Source organism: Coregonus clupeaformis, chromosome 35, assembly GCF_020615455.1.
Source record: "Coregonus clupeaformis isolate EN_2021a chromosome 35, ASM2061545v1, whole genome shotgun sequence".
Taxonomy (NCBI): Eukaryota; Metazoa; Chordata; class Actinopteri; order Salmoniformes; family Salmonidae; genus Coregonus; species Coregonus clupeaformis.
This window is the reverse complement of record NC_059226.1, coordinates 12,228,017-12,241,851: the sequence shown is the minus strand read 5'-3', so window position 1 is coordinate 12,241,851 and position 13,835 is coordinate 12,228,017. Positions and strand designations below refer to the sequence as shown.

The 13,835-nt window shown below is 44.4% G+C and overlaps 1 protein-coding gene across 2 annotated transcripts in view; it reads right to left on the bottom strand.

Annotated features, from left to right (window-relative positions):
- Positions 1 to 278: 278 nt before the first annotated feature.
- xpo6 (exportin 6) overlaps positions 279 to 13,835 on the bottom strand; it is a 73,241-nt gene continuing 59,684 nt past the window's right edge. For both annotated transcript variants that reach the window (XM_041862472.1, XM_041862473.1), the window contains 10 exons: positions 13,590 to 13,734; positions 13,174 to 13,320; positions 12,616 to 12,805; positions 10,202 to 10,357; positions 8,806 to 8,920; positions 8,360 to 8,531; positions 8,015 to 8,176; positions 6,717 to 6,815; positions 1,476 to 1,706; positions 279 to 999 (listed from right to left, as the gene is read on the bottom strand). In XM_041862472.1, the coding sequence (XP_041718406.1) occupies positions 898 to 999; positions 1,476 to 1,706; positions 6,717 to 6,815; positions 8,015 to 8,176; positions 8,360 to 8,531; positions 8,806 to 8,920; positions 10,202 to 10,357; positions 12,616 to 12,805; positions 13,174 to 13,320; positions 13,590 to 13,734 (1,519 nt within the window). In that variant the 3' untranslated portion in view covers positions 279 to 897. The remainder of the gene's footprint in view (positions 1,000 to 1,475; positions 1,707 to 6,716; positions 6,816 to 8,014; positions 8,177 to 8,359; positions 8,532 to 8,805; positions 8,921 to 10,201; positions 10,358 to 12,615; positions 12,806 to 13,173; positions 13,321 to 13,589; positions 13,735 to 13,835) is intronic.

Sequence of the window (13,835 nt, the reverse complement as noted above, 5' to 3'; positions counted from 1 at the left end):
GAACTAATCCTGAATTATTGGAGCACACATAGCGCCGGTATCCCAGATACAGATTAGGCCTAGTCCTGGACTAAAAAGCATGATTAATGAAGAATCCAGGAAACCGGAAACCAGGGTGGTATTGTCAGTTTGATAGTCAGTTCTGGAGAACCCCTTGTGAATGCAGGTTTTTTATTCCAACCTTATAATCAATCTACTTTACATTTGAAAGAATTGCAAAAACATTGACATTGCAAGATTCATCAGTGTCACAATGTCATAGCACAAAAACAAATCAATCAGTTTTTTATAAACTTTATTAATTAAGCATGGGTTTCTTCTGTTTCAGAATGGAATGATATGAAAGACATTAAGTTGAAAGTCTGTCTCCTTTGGAGATTAAAAACTGAAGGCAAGATCAATAAAAGCGTACACGTTTGTTTTAAAAACTCAAAATCGAGTTGGAAAGTGCTGAGTCCCAGCCTGGCCCTGTCGCAGAGGCCTGGGACGGAAGGCCTGGCTCAGACCGCTTCAGTCTGGGTTTAAATTGGGTCTAGACAAGACCAGGTCTGCCCATCTCGCCACCCATCAATTTGGCCTCGTCATCATCAATGGCAACAGACAAGTGAAGGAGGGCGTTGCTAAAAAAATAAAAAAATAAAAACCCTCTACAGCAGAAATGAAGCTCCTAGAGCAGAACCGCCAGTCTGTACTTTTCTCAGAGAATCTTGAACCCAACACCCCTCCCAACCCAAAGACAGGCCAGCCCATGTGGAGTTCCTATCCCCCTGGGAGGCTCAATAGTGGTGGTGGCTCAGAAGTAGAGGGGGTAGATAGGATGGGAGCGGGCAGCACTGGTTTGGACAGACCCCAATGTTGAAAATCTGAGCTGTGTGGAGTGTGCCCATGGGCGATGTGCTATAGCTTGACAGTGCCAGTGGGAAGGCTGCTGTTACACAATCTGTAATAACGCAGGTCGTTTACCAGTCTGTGCACACTCTGAGTGAAGGAGGGCAAGTCCTAGAGAGAGAGAGAGAGAAGGAGAGAGAGAGAGAGAGAGAGAGGAGAGAGGAGAGAGAAGGAGAGAGAGAGAGAGAGAGAGAGAGAGAGAGAGAGGAGAGGGGAGAGAGGGAGAGAGGAAAGAGAGAGAGAGAGAGGAGAGAGAGGGAGAGAGAGAGAGAGAGACACTGGTTACAAAGAAATCAAAACAGAAATTAAAAAATTATATCCTGTCATTCTGTAAGCATCCAGTTCAAACGGGAAAATCTGAGATACAACGATGCTACCACAGTTTTCCACTCGTAGTTCTTAGTCCAGAGTTTCTGATAATTCCAAGAGCACATAACCATATCACATTGGGCTAATACTCCACCACCACCTCTTTTACCACCAACACCACCTCTTTTACTACGAAACACAGTATACCCTACCTTAACCCAGACTCCCACTGCCGCGGCCATAACCCACTCTATAAACCCATTCCCATTAGGTCTCACCTGCTCCAGTTTAAAGTTGCGGCCGAGCACCGCCCGCTGGTTGGCATCCACGCCCTGGCAGCCGTTGAGGAACTCGGGCATGAAGGCGGAGTAGAAGGCATCAAAGTCCACGGAGGCCATGTTGTACACTGCCAGGCCCATCTCCTCTTGGAGCAGGTCGTGACTTTTGTGGAGGAGCACCTGTAGGAGCACGTTGATGAAGTGAAATAGCATGGAGGTCCGGAACAGCTTCTGGAATAGACACAGACAGAAAGAACAGTGTGGCCAAACACCAATGTTAGAATCATTCCATTTAATTCCATTCATCTTTATTGTCCCCAAATTAATGATTCAATTCCACGCATCTTTATTGTGCACAATGGCCATCACTGAATGTAACTCTTTATCAACTCACACTTCTCAGGCAAAAAGTAAATTCACCTTCAAGAAAATAATAAAATAACCTCTAAATCACAGGTCCTCAACTGGCAGCTTCATTAAATAGTACCTGCAAAACACCAGTCTCAACGTCAACAGTGAAGAGGCGACTCCGGGATGCTGACCTTCTAGGCAGAGTTGCTAGAAAAAGCCATATCTCAGACAGCCCATCTTAATCTTTTCTTTTTATTGGCCAGTCTGAGATATGGCTTTTTCTTAGCCTTTTAAAATGATAAACTTGGATTAGCAAACACAATTTGCCATTGGAACACAGGACTGATGGTTGCTGATAACGGGCCTCTGCACGCCTATGTAGATATTCCATAACAAATCAGCTGTTTCCAGCTACAATAGCCATTTACAACATTAACAATGTCTACACTGTATTTCTGATTAATTTGATGTTATTTTAATGGACAAAAAAATGGATTTTCTTTCGAAAACAAGGACATTTCTAAGTGACCCCAAACATTTGAACGGTAGCATATATATATACAGTGGGGAGAACAAGTATTTGATACACTGCTGATTTTGCAGGTTTTCCTACTTACGAAGCATGTAGAGGTCTGTAATTTTTATCATAGGTACACTTCAACTGTGAGAGACGGAATCCAGAAAATCACATTGTATGATTTTTAAGTAATTAATTTGCATTTTATTGCATGACATAAGTATTTGATACATCAGAAAAGCAGAACTTAATATTTGGTACAGAAACATTTGTTTGCAATTACAGAGATCATACGTTTCCTGTAGGTCTTGAACAGGTTTGCACACACTGCAGCAGGGATTTTGGCCCACTCCTCCATACAGACCTTCTCCAGATCCTTCAGGTTTTGGGGCTGTCGCTGGGCAATACGGACTTTCAGCTCCCTCCAAAGATTTTCTATTGGGTTCAGGTCTGGAGACTGGCTAGGCCACTCCAGGACCTTGAGATGCTTCTTACGGAGCCACTCCTTAGTTGCCCTGGCTGTGTGTTTCGGGTCGTTGTCATGCTGGAAGACCCAGCCATGACCCATCTTCAATGCTCTTACTGAGGGAAGGAGGTTGTTGGCCAAGATCTTGCGATACATGGCCCCATCCATCCTCCCCTCAATTCGGTGCAGTCGTCCTGTCCCCTTTGCAGAAAAGCATCCCCAAAGAATGATGTTTCCACCTCCATGCTTCACGGTTGGGATGGTGTTTTGGGGTTTGTACTCATCCTTCTTCTTCCTCCAAACACGGCGAGTGGAGTTTAGACCAAAAAGCTCTATTTTTGTCTCATCAGACCACATGACCTTCTCCCATTCCTCCTCTGGATCATCCACATGGTCATTGGCAAACTTCAGACGGGCCTGGACATGCGCTGGCTTGAGCAGGGGGACCTTGCGTGCGCTGCAGGATTTTAATCCATGACGGCGTAGTGTGTTACTAATGGTTTTCTTTGAGACTGTGGTCCCAGCTGTTTGATTGAGTGTGTGGACAGGTGTCTTTTATACATTTTACATTTTAGTCATTTAGCAGACGCTCTTATCCAGAGCGATTTACAGGATTAATTAGGGTTAAGTGCCTTGCTCAAGGGCACATTAACGTCATTTAGCAGACGCTCTTAGCCAGAGCGACTCACAAATTGGTGCGTTCACCCTATAGCCAGTGGGATAACCACTTTACAATTTGGGGGGGGGTTAGAAGGAACACTTTATCCTATCCCAGGTATTCCTTAAAGAGGTGGGGTTTCAAATGTCTCCGGAAGGTGGTGAGTGACTCCGCTGTCCTGGCGTCGTGAGGGAGCTTGTTCCACCATTGGGGTGCCAGAGCAGCGAACAGTTTTGACTGGGCTGAGCGGGAGCTATGCTTCCGCAGAGGAAGGGAGCCAGCAGGCCAGAGGTGGATGAACGCAATGCCCCTCGTTTGGGTGTAGGGACTGATCAGAGCCTGAAGGTACAGAGGTGCCGTTCCCCTCACTGCTCCATAGGCAAGCACCATGGTCTTGTAGCGGATGCGAGCTTCAACTGGAAGCCAGTGGAGTGTGCGGAGGAGGGGGTGACGTGAGAGAACTTGGGAAGGTTGAACACCAGACGGGCTGCGGCATTCTGGATGAGTTGTAGGGGTTTAATGGCACAGGCAGGGAGGCCAGCCAACAGCGAGTTGCAGTAGTCCAGACGGGAGATGACAAGTGCCTGGATTAGGACCTGTGCCGCTTCCTGTGTAAGGCAGGGTCGTACTCTCCGAATGTTGTAGAGCATGAACCTGCAGGAGCGGGTCACCGCCTTGATGTTGGCGGAGAACGACAGGGTGTTGTCCAGGGTCACGCCTAGGCTCTTCGCACTCTGGGAGGAGGACACAGCGGAGTTGTCAACCGTGATGGCGAGATCATGGAACGGGCAGTCCTTCCCCGGGAGGAAGAGCAGCTCCGTCTTGCCAGGGTTCAGCTCCCTTGCCAGGGTTTATACAGGTAACGAGTTCAAACAGGTGCAGTTAGTACAGGTAATGAGTGGAGAACAGGAGGGCTTCTTAAAGAAAAACTAACATGTCTGTGAGAGCCGGAATTCTTACTGGTTGGTAGGTGATCAAATACTTATGTCATGCAATAAAATGCAAATTAATTACTTAAAAATCATACAATGTGATTTTCTGGATTTTTGTTTTAGATTCCGTCTCTCACAGTTGAAGTGTACCTATGATAAAAATTACAGACCTCTACATGCTTTGTAAGTAGGAAAACCTGCAAAATTGGCAGTGTATCAAATACTTGTTCTCCCCACTGTATATAAAACAAAAGGTAAGGTAAAAGAGTAGTCTAGGAGATAATTAAAAAACTGGATATACTTGGCTATTTGTTGACCACAAATCAGTCACAATATTTTACAGACAATAATAATTCATTAAATGCACTTATAATCATGCTACGTTTGAAACTTATGTAGGAAGGAGAGCTGTCTGCAAACTGCAACCAGTCTATCAACAGAAAAATATATAAAATACATGCATTTATGAATTCAAGACTGGGCGGCAGGTAGCCTAGCAGTTAGAGCGTTGGGCCAGTAACCGAAAGGTTGCTAGTTCAAATCCCTGAGCCGACTAGGTGAAAAATCTGTCGATCTGCACAACCCTAATTGGGTTGGGGATCGTCGTCAATAATGGCTGATCCCTGGCCGTGACACCGCTCTCCGAGGGTGTCTCAGGGGAGTGGGAAATGCAAAAAACACATTTCCATTTATCAACATACACTTTTACAGGTTACACACTTATACATGTGTAAAACATGACAAATATAAGCATCCCCTTAATTTACCTTTTTGAGATGCAAAAGTGAAGTGATGGACAAATATATTGAACTTCATAGTTCTCTCAGTATTTAGTGATGCTATCATGCGCTATATTTACTGTGTCCTAATTAGTATGATAATAATAGCATAAACCATCATGACATGTAATGTCAAGTTCATATTTATATTGTATTTATATTTATGACAACCATAGAAATACACTACATGATCAAAAGTATGTGGACACCTGCTCGTCGAACATCTCATTCCAAAATCATGGGCATTAATATGGAGTTGGTCCCCCCTTTGCTGCTATAACAGCCTCCACTCTTCTGGGAAGGCTTTCCACTAGATGGTGGAACCTCGCTGCGGGGACTTGCTTCCATTCAGCCACAAGAGCATTAGTGAGGTCGGGCACTGATGTTGGGCAATTAGGCCTCGCTCGCAGTCGGCGTTCCAATTCATCCAAAGGTTTTCAATGGGGTTGAGGTCAGGGCTCTGTGCAGGCCAGTTAAGTTCTTCCACACCAATCTCGACAAACTATTTCTGTATGGACCCCGCATTGTGAATTGTCATTGTCCTGCTGAACAGGAAAGGGCCTTCCCCAAACTGTTGCCACAAAGTTGGAAGCACAGAATCGTCTAGAATGTCATTGTATGCTGTAGCGTTAAGATTTCCCTTCACTGGAACTAAGGGGCCTAGCCCAAACCATGAAAAACAGCCCCAGACCATTATTCCTCCTCCACCAAACTTTACAGTTGGCACTATGCATTGGGGCAGGTAGCGTTCTCCTGGCATCTGCCAAACCCAGATTTGTCCGTCTGACTGCCAGATGGTGAAGCGTGATTCATCACTCCAGAGAACGCGTTTCCACTGCTCCAGAGTCCAATGGAGGTGAGCTTTACACCACTCCAACCGACACTTGGCTTTGCATGGTGATCTTAGGCTTGGGTACGGCTGCTCGGCCATGGAAACCCATGTCATGAAGCTCCCGACCAACAGTTCTTGTGCTGACGTTGCTTCCAGAGGCAGTTTCAGCACTCAGTGGTCCTGTTCTGTGCACTTCAGCACTCGGTGGTCCCGTTCTGTGAGCTTATGTGGCCTACCACTTCGCGGTTGAGCTGTTGTTGCTCTTAGGCGTTTCCACTTCACAATAACAGCACTTACAGTTGACCGGGGCAGCTCTAGCAGGGCAGAAATGTGACTGACTTGTTGGAAAGGTGACATTCTATGACAGTGTCACATTGAAAGTCACTGAGCTCTTCAGTATGGCCATTCTACTGCCAATGTTTGACTATTGAGATTGCATGGCTGTGTGCTCGATTTTACACACCTGTCAGTAACGAGTGTGGCTGAAATAGCCAAATCCACTAATTTGAAGGGGTGTCCACATAGTTTTGTGTATATAGTTTAGAATTAGATAGAAATATTTTCATGATGACAAACATTTGAGGTGAGGTTATTAAGACGGACCATTCAAATAAAGTGTCACAAAGAAGAGACAAAGGGTCATTTTGGAGCAACAATAAATTGCACTTTTGGAGCAAATGGTATGGCAGATAAAAGCTGAACTCACTCTGTGGTAGAGCTTGTGCTTGCTGTTGAGGGACTCCAGGTAAGAGAGGTTCTGCTTGAAGATGTGGATGTCCGGCTGCAGGAAAGACTGCCCAAAAGCCTGGAGAAACAGATTTGAGCCCATGTCAGGGAATTCTACAGCCCTGTCCAAAAACAACCCATAACCCATTCCCCCTAGACACCGAAATAACTGGATAGTTATAATCCAGGGTTGGTTGGGGTCAATTCGAATTGAAAACATTTGAAATAAATAGCTTCTACTTTTCAGGTTATTGAGAAGTCATTGAATTTGAGTTGACTTCCTGAATTGACTGACTTCAATTCAAATTGACCACAACCCTGTATAAGCAATATAGTATTAGAGTATTTATTTATATTTTGACCGTTTTTTTTTTCAACAGAACATTGTACAAATGGCAGTAACATGCTGGATTGTGAGTACAACTTACATTTGAATATTGACTTGGATAGCGCTACAACGTAAAGGCTAGGAGGTGGAATTTTCTGCACATTGCTTAATGATTAGAAGGGTGCTATAAGCCAATTATATAGTGTACGAGGTAAATATAGAAAGGCTATTATTAACTTGCCGTTGCAGTTTCGTTTAGACATTTTTGGAAATGTATTGACAAATTCACTAAAAGCTCAGTTTCCATTGGCACTTTGAAGTCAACCCGGGTTGGGCTGGCCTTGGTGGGCTAGCTCGAATTGCATTTCCACTGCCTCAAGAAATTAGAAATTATGTCATGTTGCTAGGTAGCCAATATCTGACTGTACAGCTGGCTTCGCTAATGAAGAATTTAATTCGCCCTCACCATGCTGTAACTAACGTTACCCCATACTCATGCCAGTGCCAGCCAGACTCAGAACCATGTATTTAGCTTGCTAATGTTAGCTAGCTAAACAGTTAGCATCATCGCTAGCATAACAGGCAAGCTAGCTAGCTTAATTCCTACCTTGCTTGCCATGGCAATGGCTATTAGCTAGGTAACTAACCAAACAAACCAGACAACAGGTTTGATATGACGTTCAATACAACCTGGCCAACAAAAAATCCTGCTAGCTAGCTTGTTTCAACTCTGATTTGCTTGCTAATGTTAGGTAGCTAGCATTCGAGGGCTGACTGTTCTCATAAAACTTTATTGTGTAGTGCAAAAATGAATGAAGGATCCAGCTATGGTGGTAATTCGTGTCATGTCTGACTACTGCAGTACTTGTCCATGTGCTAGCTAACATCAACAAGCCCAGACGAGCTAGCTAAACATGGTATCCAGCACCCCCCACCCCCCCCACACACACCTGCATGGCAGCACTAAACTGGGCCTCGTTCTCCATGGCCTCCTCAGCCGATCCCCTCTGCACACTGGCTAGGACAGAGGTCTTGAAGAAGTACCTCCAGTTATGGTGAAGCACCTGGTATAGCAGCTCAAACATCTCTGCCTTAACGTCTGGAGAGGAACGCTGTGGGACAGACAAAGAAATCACAGTAGACCTTTATTATCCATTGTTGGTCAGAAATTCATTTTTTGCTGACCCAGTGCCCAACCCCATCGATCGATATACCACACATACACACAGTGTATGTATTATTATTTTTTATTCAGTGTGTACAAACATGTCGTATGAATGAGAGTGCACTCTCACCTCAGCCACAATAGGGTAGACCTGCTCCATGCAGAGAGAGAGTACGCTGGGTAGGAAGGGTTTGAAGGCCTGGCCGGGCTCCTGAACCACCACCTGGAGAATCTTTAGGAACTTCTCCACCACTCGGCAGCCTGCGCTGCCTTCCTGCAAGATACTGGCTGCCAGCTGCTCCCTGAGGAGCACACACAAGAACGTAACAAACAATTTATAGCTTCTAAATGTTTAAAACTATCACGGGGATGTTGAGGACGGCCAGTCTTTCCGTCTACAGCGCAGTCTATTAATTTGAGAGGGGTTACATTTCCCTAGCCTCATCCCTCAGCTGTATATCAAAACATGTGGCGGGGCAGCTGTTTTGTTGTTTTCCGAATCCCAGATTGTAGCTTTAAAATGGTCACTATATTTGTGTCTAAGCGTGTGTGTGTGTGTGTGTGTGTGTGTCCTACCTGGTGAACATGCTGAGGAAGGTGTGTATAATTTGTCCGGTGAAGGGCACGCCCATCTGAACACGCAGGCCTTGAAACAGTGTGAGGAAGAAGCTCAGCATCTCATCCGTCACATCTTGAGGAGAGAGGGAGTGACAGCGGGAAAGACAGAGAATGTCAGAAAGAATAACTCAGCTTTGGCATTATATCAAATCAATGATCAGAATGTTTTGAGTGAAAATTACATTTTAAGTGATAGAGAAAATGAAATCTGCAAAAGGTCCTTTTTAAGGTGACTACAAGCTTCACTCCGTTGATCTACTGTGCGTGCATGTGGGTGGAGTGGGATTTGTGGAGTAGCGGACACCTTTTGGTAACATGACATCCTCGCCGTCCCACTCCCATTCACAAGGGGGCGATATAAACATTTATTTTTATTTTGTCTTTTCATTTTGTGTAAGCAATAAAGAGTCGCCTTCCCTTACTAGTAGTAGCTAGCTGGCAGCCCGGCTAGCTGGTTTAGCCTGGATAAAAACATAGCATGCTAGCTAGCTTTTTTAGCTTCCCACATCTCCATGTGCAATAATCAGATTCATAATGAAAAAATATGCCCTGGCAAATATTCTTATACTTGCCGGTGTAACCTAAAACATTATCCGACTTTGATATGCCGCTTGCGTATTAATTTCCATATCAGCTAAACATAGAACATCATCATGTTTTGGTCACAAAGTAAAAAAGCACATGGCTAGCTAGTTGGCTACAGCAGGTTCTACCATTTCACAATATCCAACCTTTTGGTTAACTGTTTGAACAGCTGTTGAGATTAGATTATTTGGTTATCAATGCAAAATAGGCTATTTTGATGAATAGCCTATATATCAGATGAAGGAAACAAGTGACAACACTGCCCCCATGGCAGCAGAAGGAATGATACAGCGTCTCAATTTTCAGGTAGTAAAAAAGTATGTTGAACGCCAGAGCGTATTACAAGGAGCCGTCCCTTTAGTGACGACAACTGACATTGCAACACTCCAAATCTTGCATATGCATAAAGCTTGTAGTAAGCTTTAAATATCATTCATAAAAGGTGAATGTCATTGAAAATGGCACAGGCAACATTTCCTGTGAAATGTTACATTGTTAGAATGGCTGAAAGGACAGTCACACTGTGTGTACTTGCAAATAAACATTTTGTTAAGTGCAACGGTTTTGTCACATACAGTGACCTTGCTCAGGCATATCATACGTATAACGTTACATGGTAAAATTACTTGAAATGTACTGTGGTGATGGATTTTAGATTTTCATTTAATGGAGGTAAAATCAGTGAATGGGTAATCGTAAAATTACAACACGTCAGCTCTCTATTATGACTGAAACTATTGTGTTGTAACATTGTGTTTTTTCTTCTGACCTAGCTGCTGGATGAAGACAGGAAAGAGGCCCAAGGAAACTTGCACGGACTCCTGGAGACTCTGGTAGCAGATCTGTCGGGATTTGGTGGATTCCCCGGAGATGCTGTCCACAATGTCCCTTAACACAGGCAACGTCTGGTGCAGCACTGCTTTCGCTAAGAAAGAGAGAGAGAAAGAGGTGTGGGTTTATGCTATAAGGCCAAAAGTATAATGTCTCTAGTGTCCCGTTCTTACAATCAGTGCATTAAACTTCAGCGTGTAATCGTCTCACCACTCACCACTATTTATGCATGGAATTATTATTATTATTACATATATACACACACACACAGTGCATTGGTAAAGTATTCAGACACCTCGACTTTTTCCACATTTTGTTACAGCCTAATTCTAAAATGGATAAAATGAAACATTCTTATCAATCTACACACAATACCCCATAATGACAACGCAAAAACAGGTTTAGAAATTTTTGCAAATGTATTACAAATTTAAAAAAAGAAATACCTTATTTTCATAAGTATTCAGACCCTTTGCTATGAGACTCTAAATTGAGTTAAGGTGCATCCTGTTTCCACTGATCATCCATGAGATGTTTCTACAACTTGGTTGGAGTCCACCTGTGGTAAATTCTCCGAGCTCCGAGACAGGATTGTGTGGAGGCACAGCTCTGGGGAAGGGTACCAAAACATTTCTGCAGCATTGAAGGTCCCCAAGAACACAGTTGCCACCAAGACTCTTCCTAGAGCTGGCCGCCCGGCCAAACTGAGCAATCGGGGAAGAAGGGCCTTGGTCAGGGAGGTGACCAAGAACCTGATGGTCACTCTGACAGAGCTCCAGTTCCTCTGTGGAGATGGGAGAACCTTCCAGAATGACAACCATCTCTGCAGCACTCCACCAATCAGGACTTTATAATAGAGTGGCCAGATGGAAGCCACTTCTCAGTAAAAGGCACTTGACAGCCCGCTTAGAGTTTACCAAAAGGCACCTAACGGACTTTCAGATCATGAGAAACAAGATTCTCTGGTCTGATGAAACCAAGATTGAACTCTTTGGCCTGAACGCCAACCGTCACGTCTGGAGGAAACCTGGCACCATCCCTACGGTGAAGCATGGTGGTGGCAGCATCATGCTGTGGGTATGTTTTTCAGTGGCAGGGACTGGGAGATTACGACCCTAAGCACACAGCCAAAACAACGCAGAAGTGGCTTTGGAACAAGTCTCTGAATGTCCTTGACTAGCCAGAGCCTGGACTTGAACCCGATCGAACATCTCTGGAGAGACCTGAAAATAGCTGTGCAGCTACGCTCCCCATCCAACCTGACACTCCCCAAATACAAGTGTGCCAAGCTTGTAGCGTCATACCCAATAAGACTTGAGGCTGTAATCGAAATCAAAGGTGCTTCAACAAAGTACTGAGTAAAGGGTCTGAATACTTATGTAAATGTATATTACAGTTTTTTTGTACAAACATTTCTAAAAATATGTTTTTGCTTTGTCATTATGGGGTATTGTGTGTAGTTTGATGAGAATATATATATTTTTTATCAGGTTGTAACGTAACAAAATGTGGAAAAAGTCAAAGGGTCTGAATTCTTCCCGAAGGCACTGTACACCATTTGGTACCAAGCAGTTACCAATTGAGTTCAAATAGGTAGGTTTGGGCGGTATTCGAATATCCATACCGTTCATGTACCATATTGGGGTATGCGCTATTACCGGCAGTGCCCACAAGGGACGCAATTTCTTTCCAAACATTATTATTTATTGCTTTTAGCTAACAAAGTACTAGCAAATTCCCATATGGGACACTAGCTAAATGCTAATAAGCGCAAGCGAACATAAACTAAATGCAGGACAGACAACCCAGCTAATAAAGTCATACAACTATCTCAAAAAGGCTACTCACACTTGATCCAGGAGGGAATTGATTGTCTCTGCTGTAACCAAAAAGCTTAATCTTGAAAGCTAGCCACTTATAGCTAGCAAGTTAGCAAACAAAATGCATAGCTGGAGCCCTGAGCTGGAGCAAATGTATTTGGCACATCTTAGATAGTTAACGTATAGTTATAAGATATGTAGCTGGCAAACATCAGTAGTGTAACTTGATCACCTCGCTTGTGCTGCTCAAGAGTGGATCGTCACGTCATGTTTGCGCCATGTGGTCTTTATAAGCATGCTCAATATAATAAAAAAATAAAAAGGCTTTTGGCAGTATTGAAAATCATACGTTGGTACCTCAAAATACCCCGGTATACCGCCCAAGCCTAGAAATAAGTACTAAAAAGTACCCATTGTCATCATATCTTTCCCCCCACATTATTTCTTAGTAAATACCAGCTGAAACAGGACTGTAGCAATATCAAAACTACAGGAGACGTTTGGATGATAAATGGCATGAAGCCCAACTGACTGTCTTCCAGGCCAAGGCGGCGTGGTGGCTGGTTGGCAGTGTCCCTCAGTAGGCGGTAGTGGCGGGTGAGGGCAGCCAGCAGGCTGCCGTGGCTACTGGAGCGGGTTTGCCACTGCTGCTCGCTCTCTGGCAGGTTAGACCAAGGCAGCAGCAGCATGTTGGACAGAGCCCTGCACACGAGCATGTGGGCCTGGAGGAGTGGAGACACACACACATTAGACAGATCCCTCCACGCATAACCATACACACTCCAGCAGGTGCGACTATAGGTGGGGAGTATAGACATTCCATGAGACACATTATGCATACATGCACGCACACACATTGGATATCACCCTCACCCTGCCCACTACATGATCATGTCAACATTGGCACATTAGATAAAGCCCTAAAGCACTACACCCCAGAATCCGGAGAGAGAAAAGTTTTATTATTTTAAGTGGTCCATTTCTAATCAGGAAATAGATTAAGGACGGGCATTGACGACAACCTGCGGTCGGAATGAATCTCGAACCTAAGCCACAAAATAACATTGAAGCCATAATGGCGCACTCTGACCTCTTGGGGGAGCCTGCGAGTCTGGCTCTCTGTGATGAGGTTGAAGATGTTCTGCACGGCGGGCAACGTGACCAGGAAAACAGGCCGCACGGTGGTCGCCATGGACACCATGAGATGGCATGCCGACAGCAGCAACTTTTCGGGTACCTAGAAGAGAAAGACAGTTTCACAATTAAATAGGTAACACAAGGAATTGCCAAAGTTTGGAAAGATTCTTAGTTGACTGGCTAAAATGATCTGATAACCAGTTTTTGGCCAATGAGAACACAAACATGCAAGCTCAGTTGGTCGGCATAAAAATGGACACACTGGGTGTCATGTCATGATACCAATTGCACAACATCAGCAACTAGGTAAGATTTAACACAGACATACTGTTACTACCACATACTGAGTGTGTGTGTACGGTTGGTTACCTTGGCAGTGATGAGTGGTGCGGTGGCGTCCATGGTGGAGGTGACGAGGCTGATGAAGCGGCTCTGGTTCTGCCTCTGAACCTCACTGTAGAATTGAGCCAGCCAGTGGGAGTAAGCCTGCAACGCCGCCAAGGACTGGGCATGGCTGGACACAAACACACATTAACATCTGTGACAATACAGTTACATTTGCCAAGAGAATCAAATGCTCTCTGACTATTTTCTTATCACACATTTTTGTTTAAT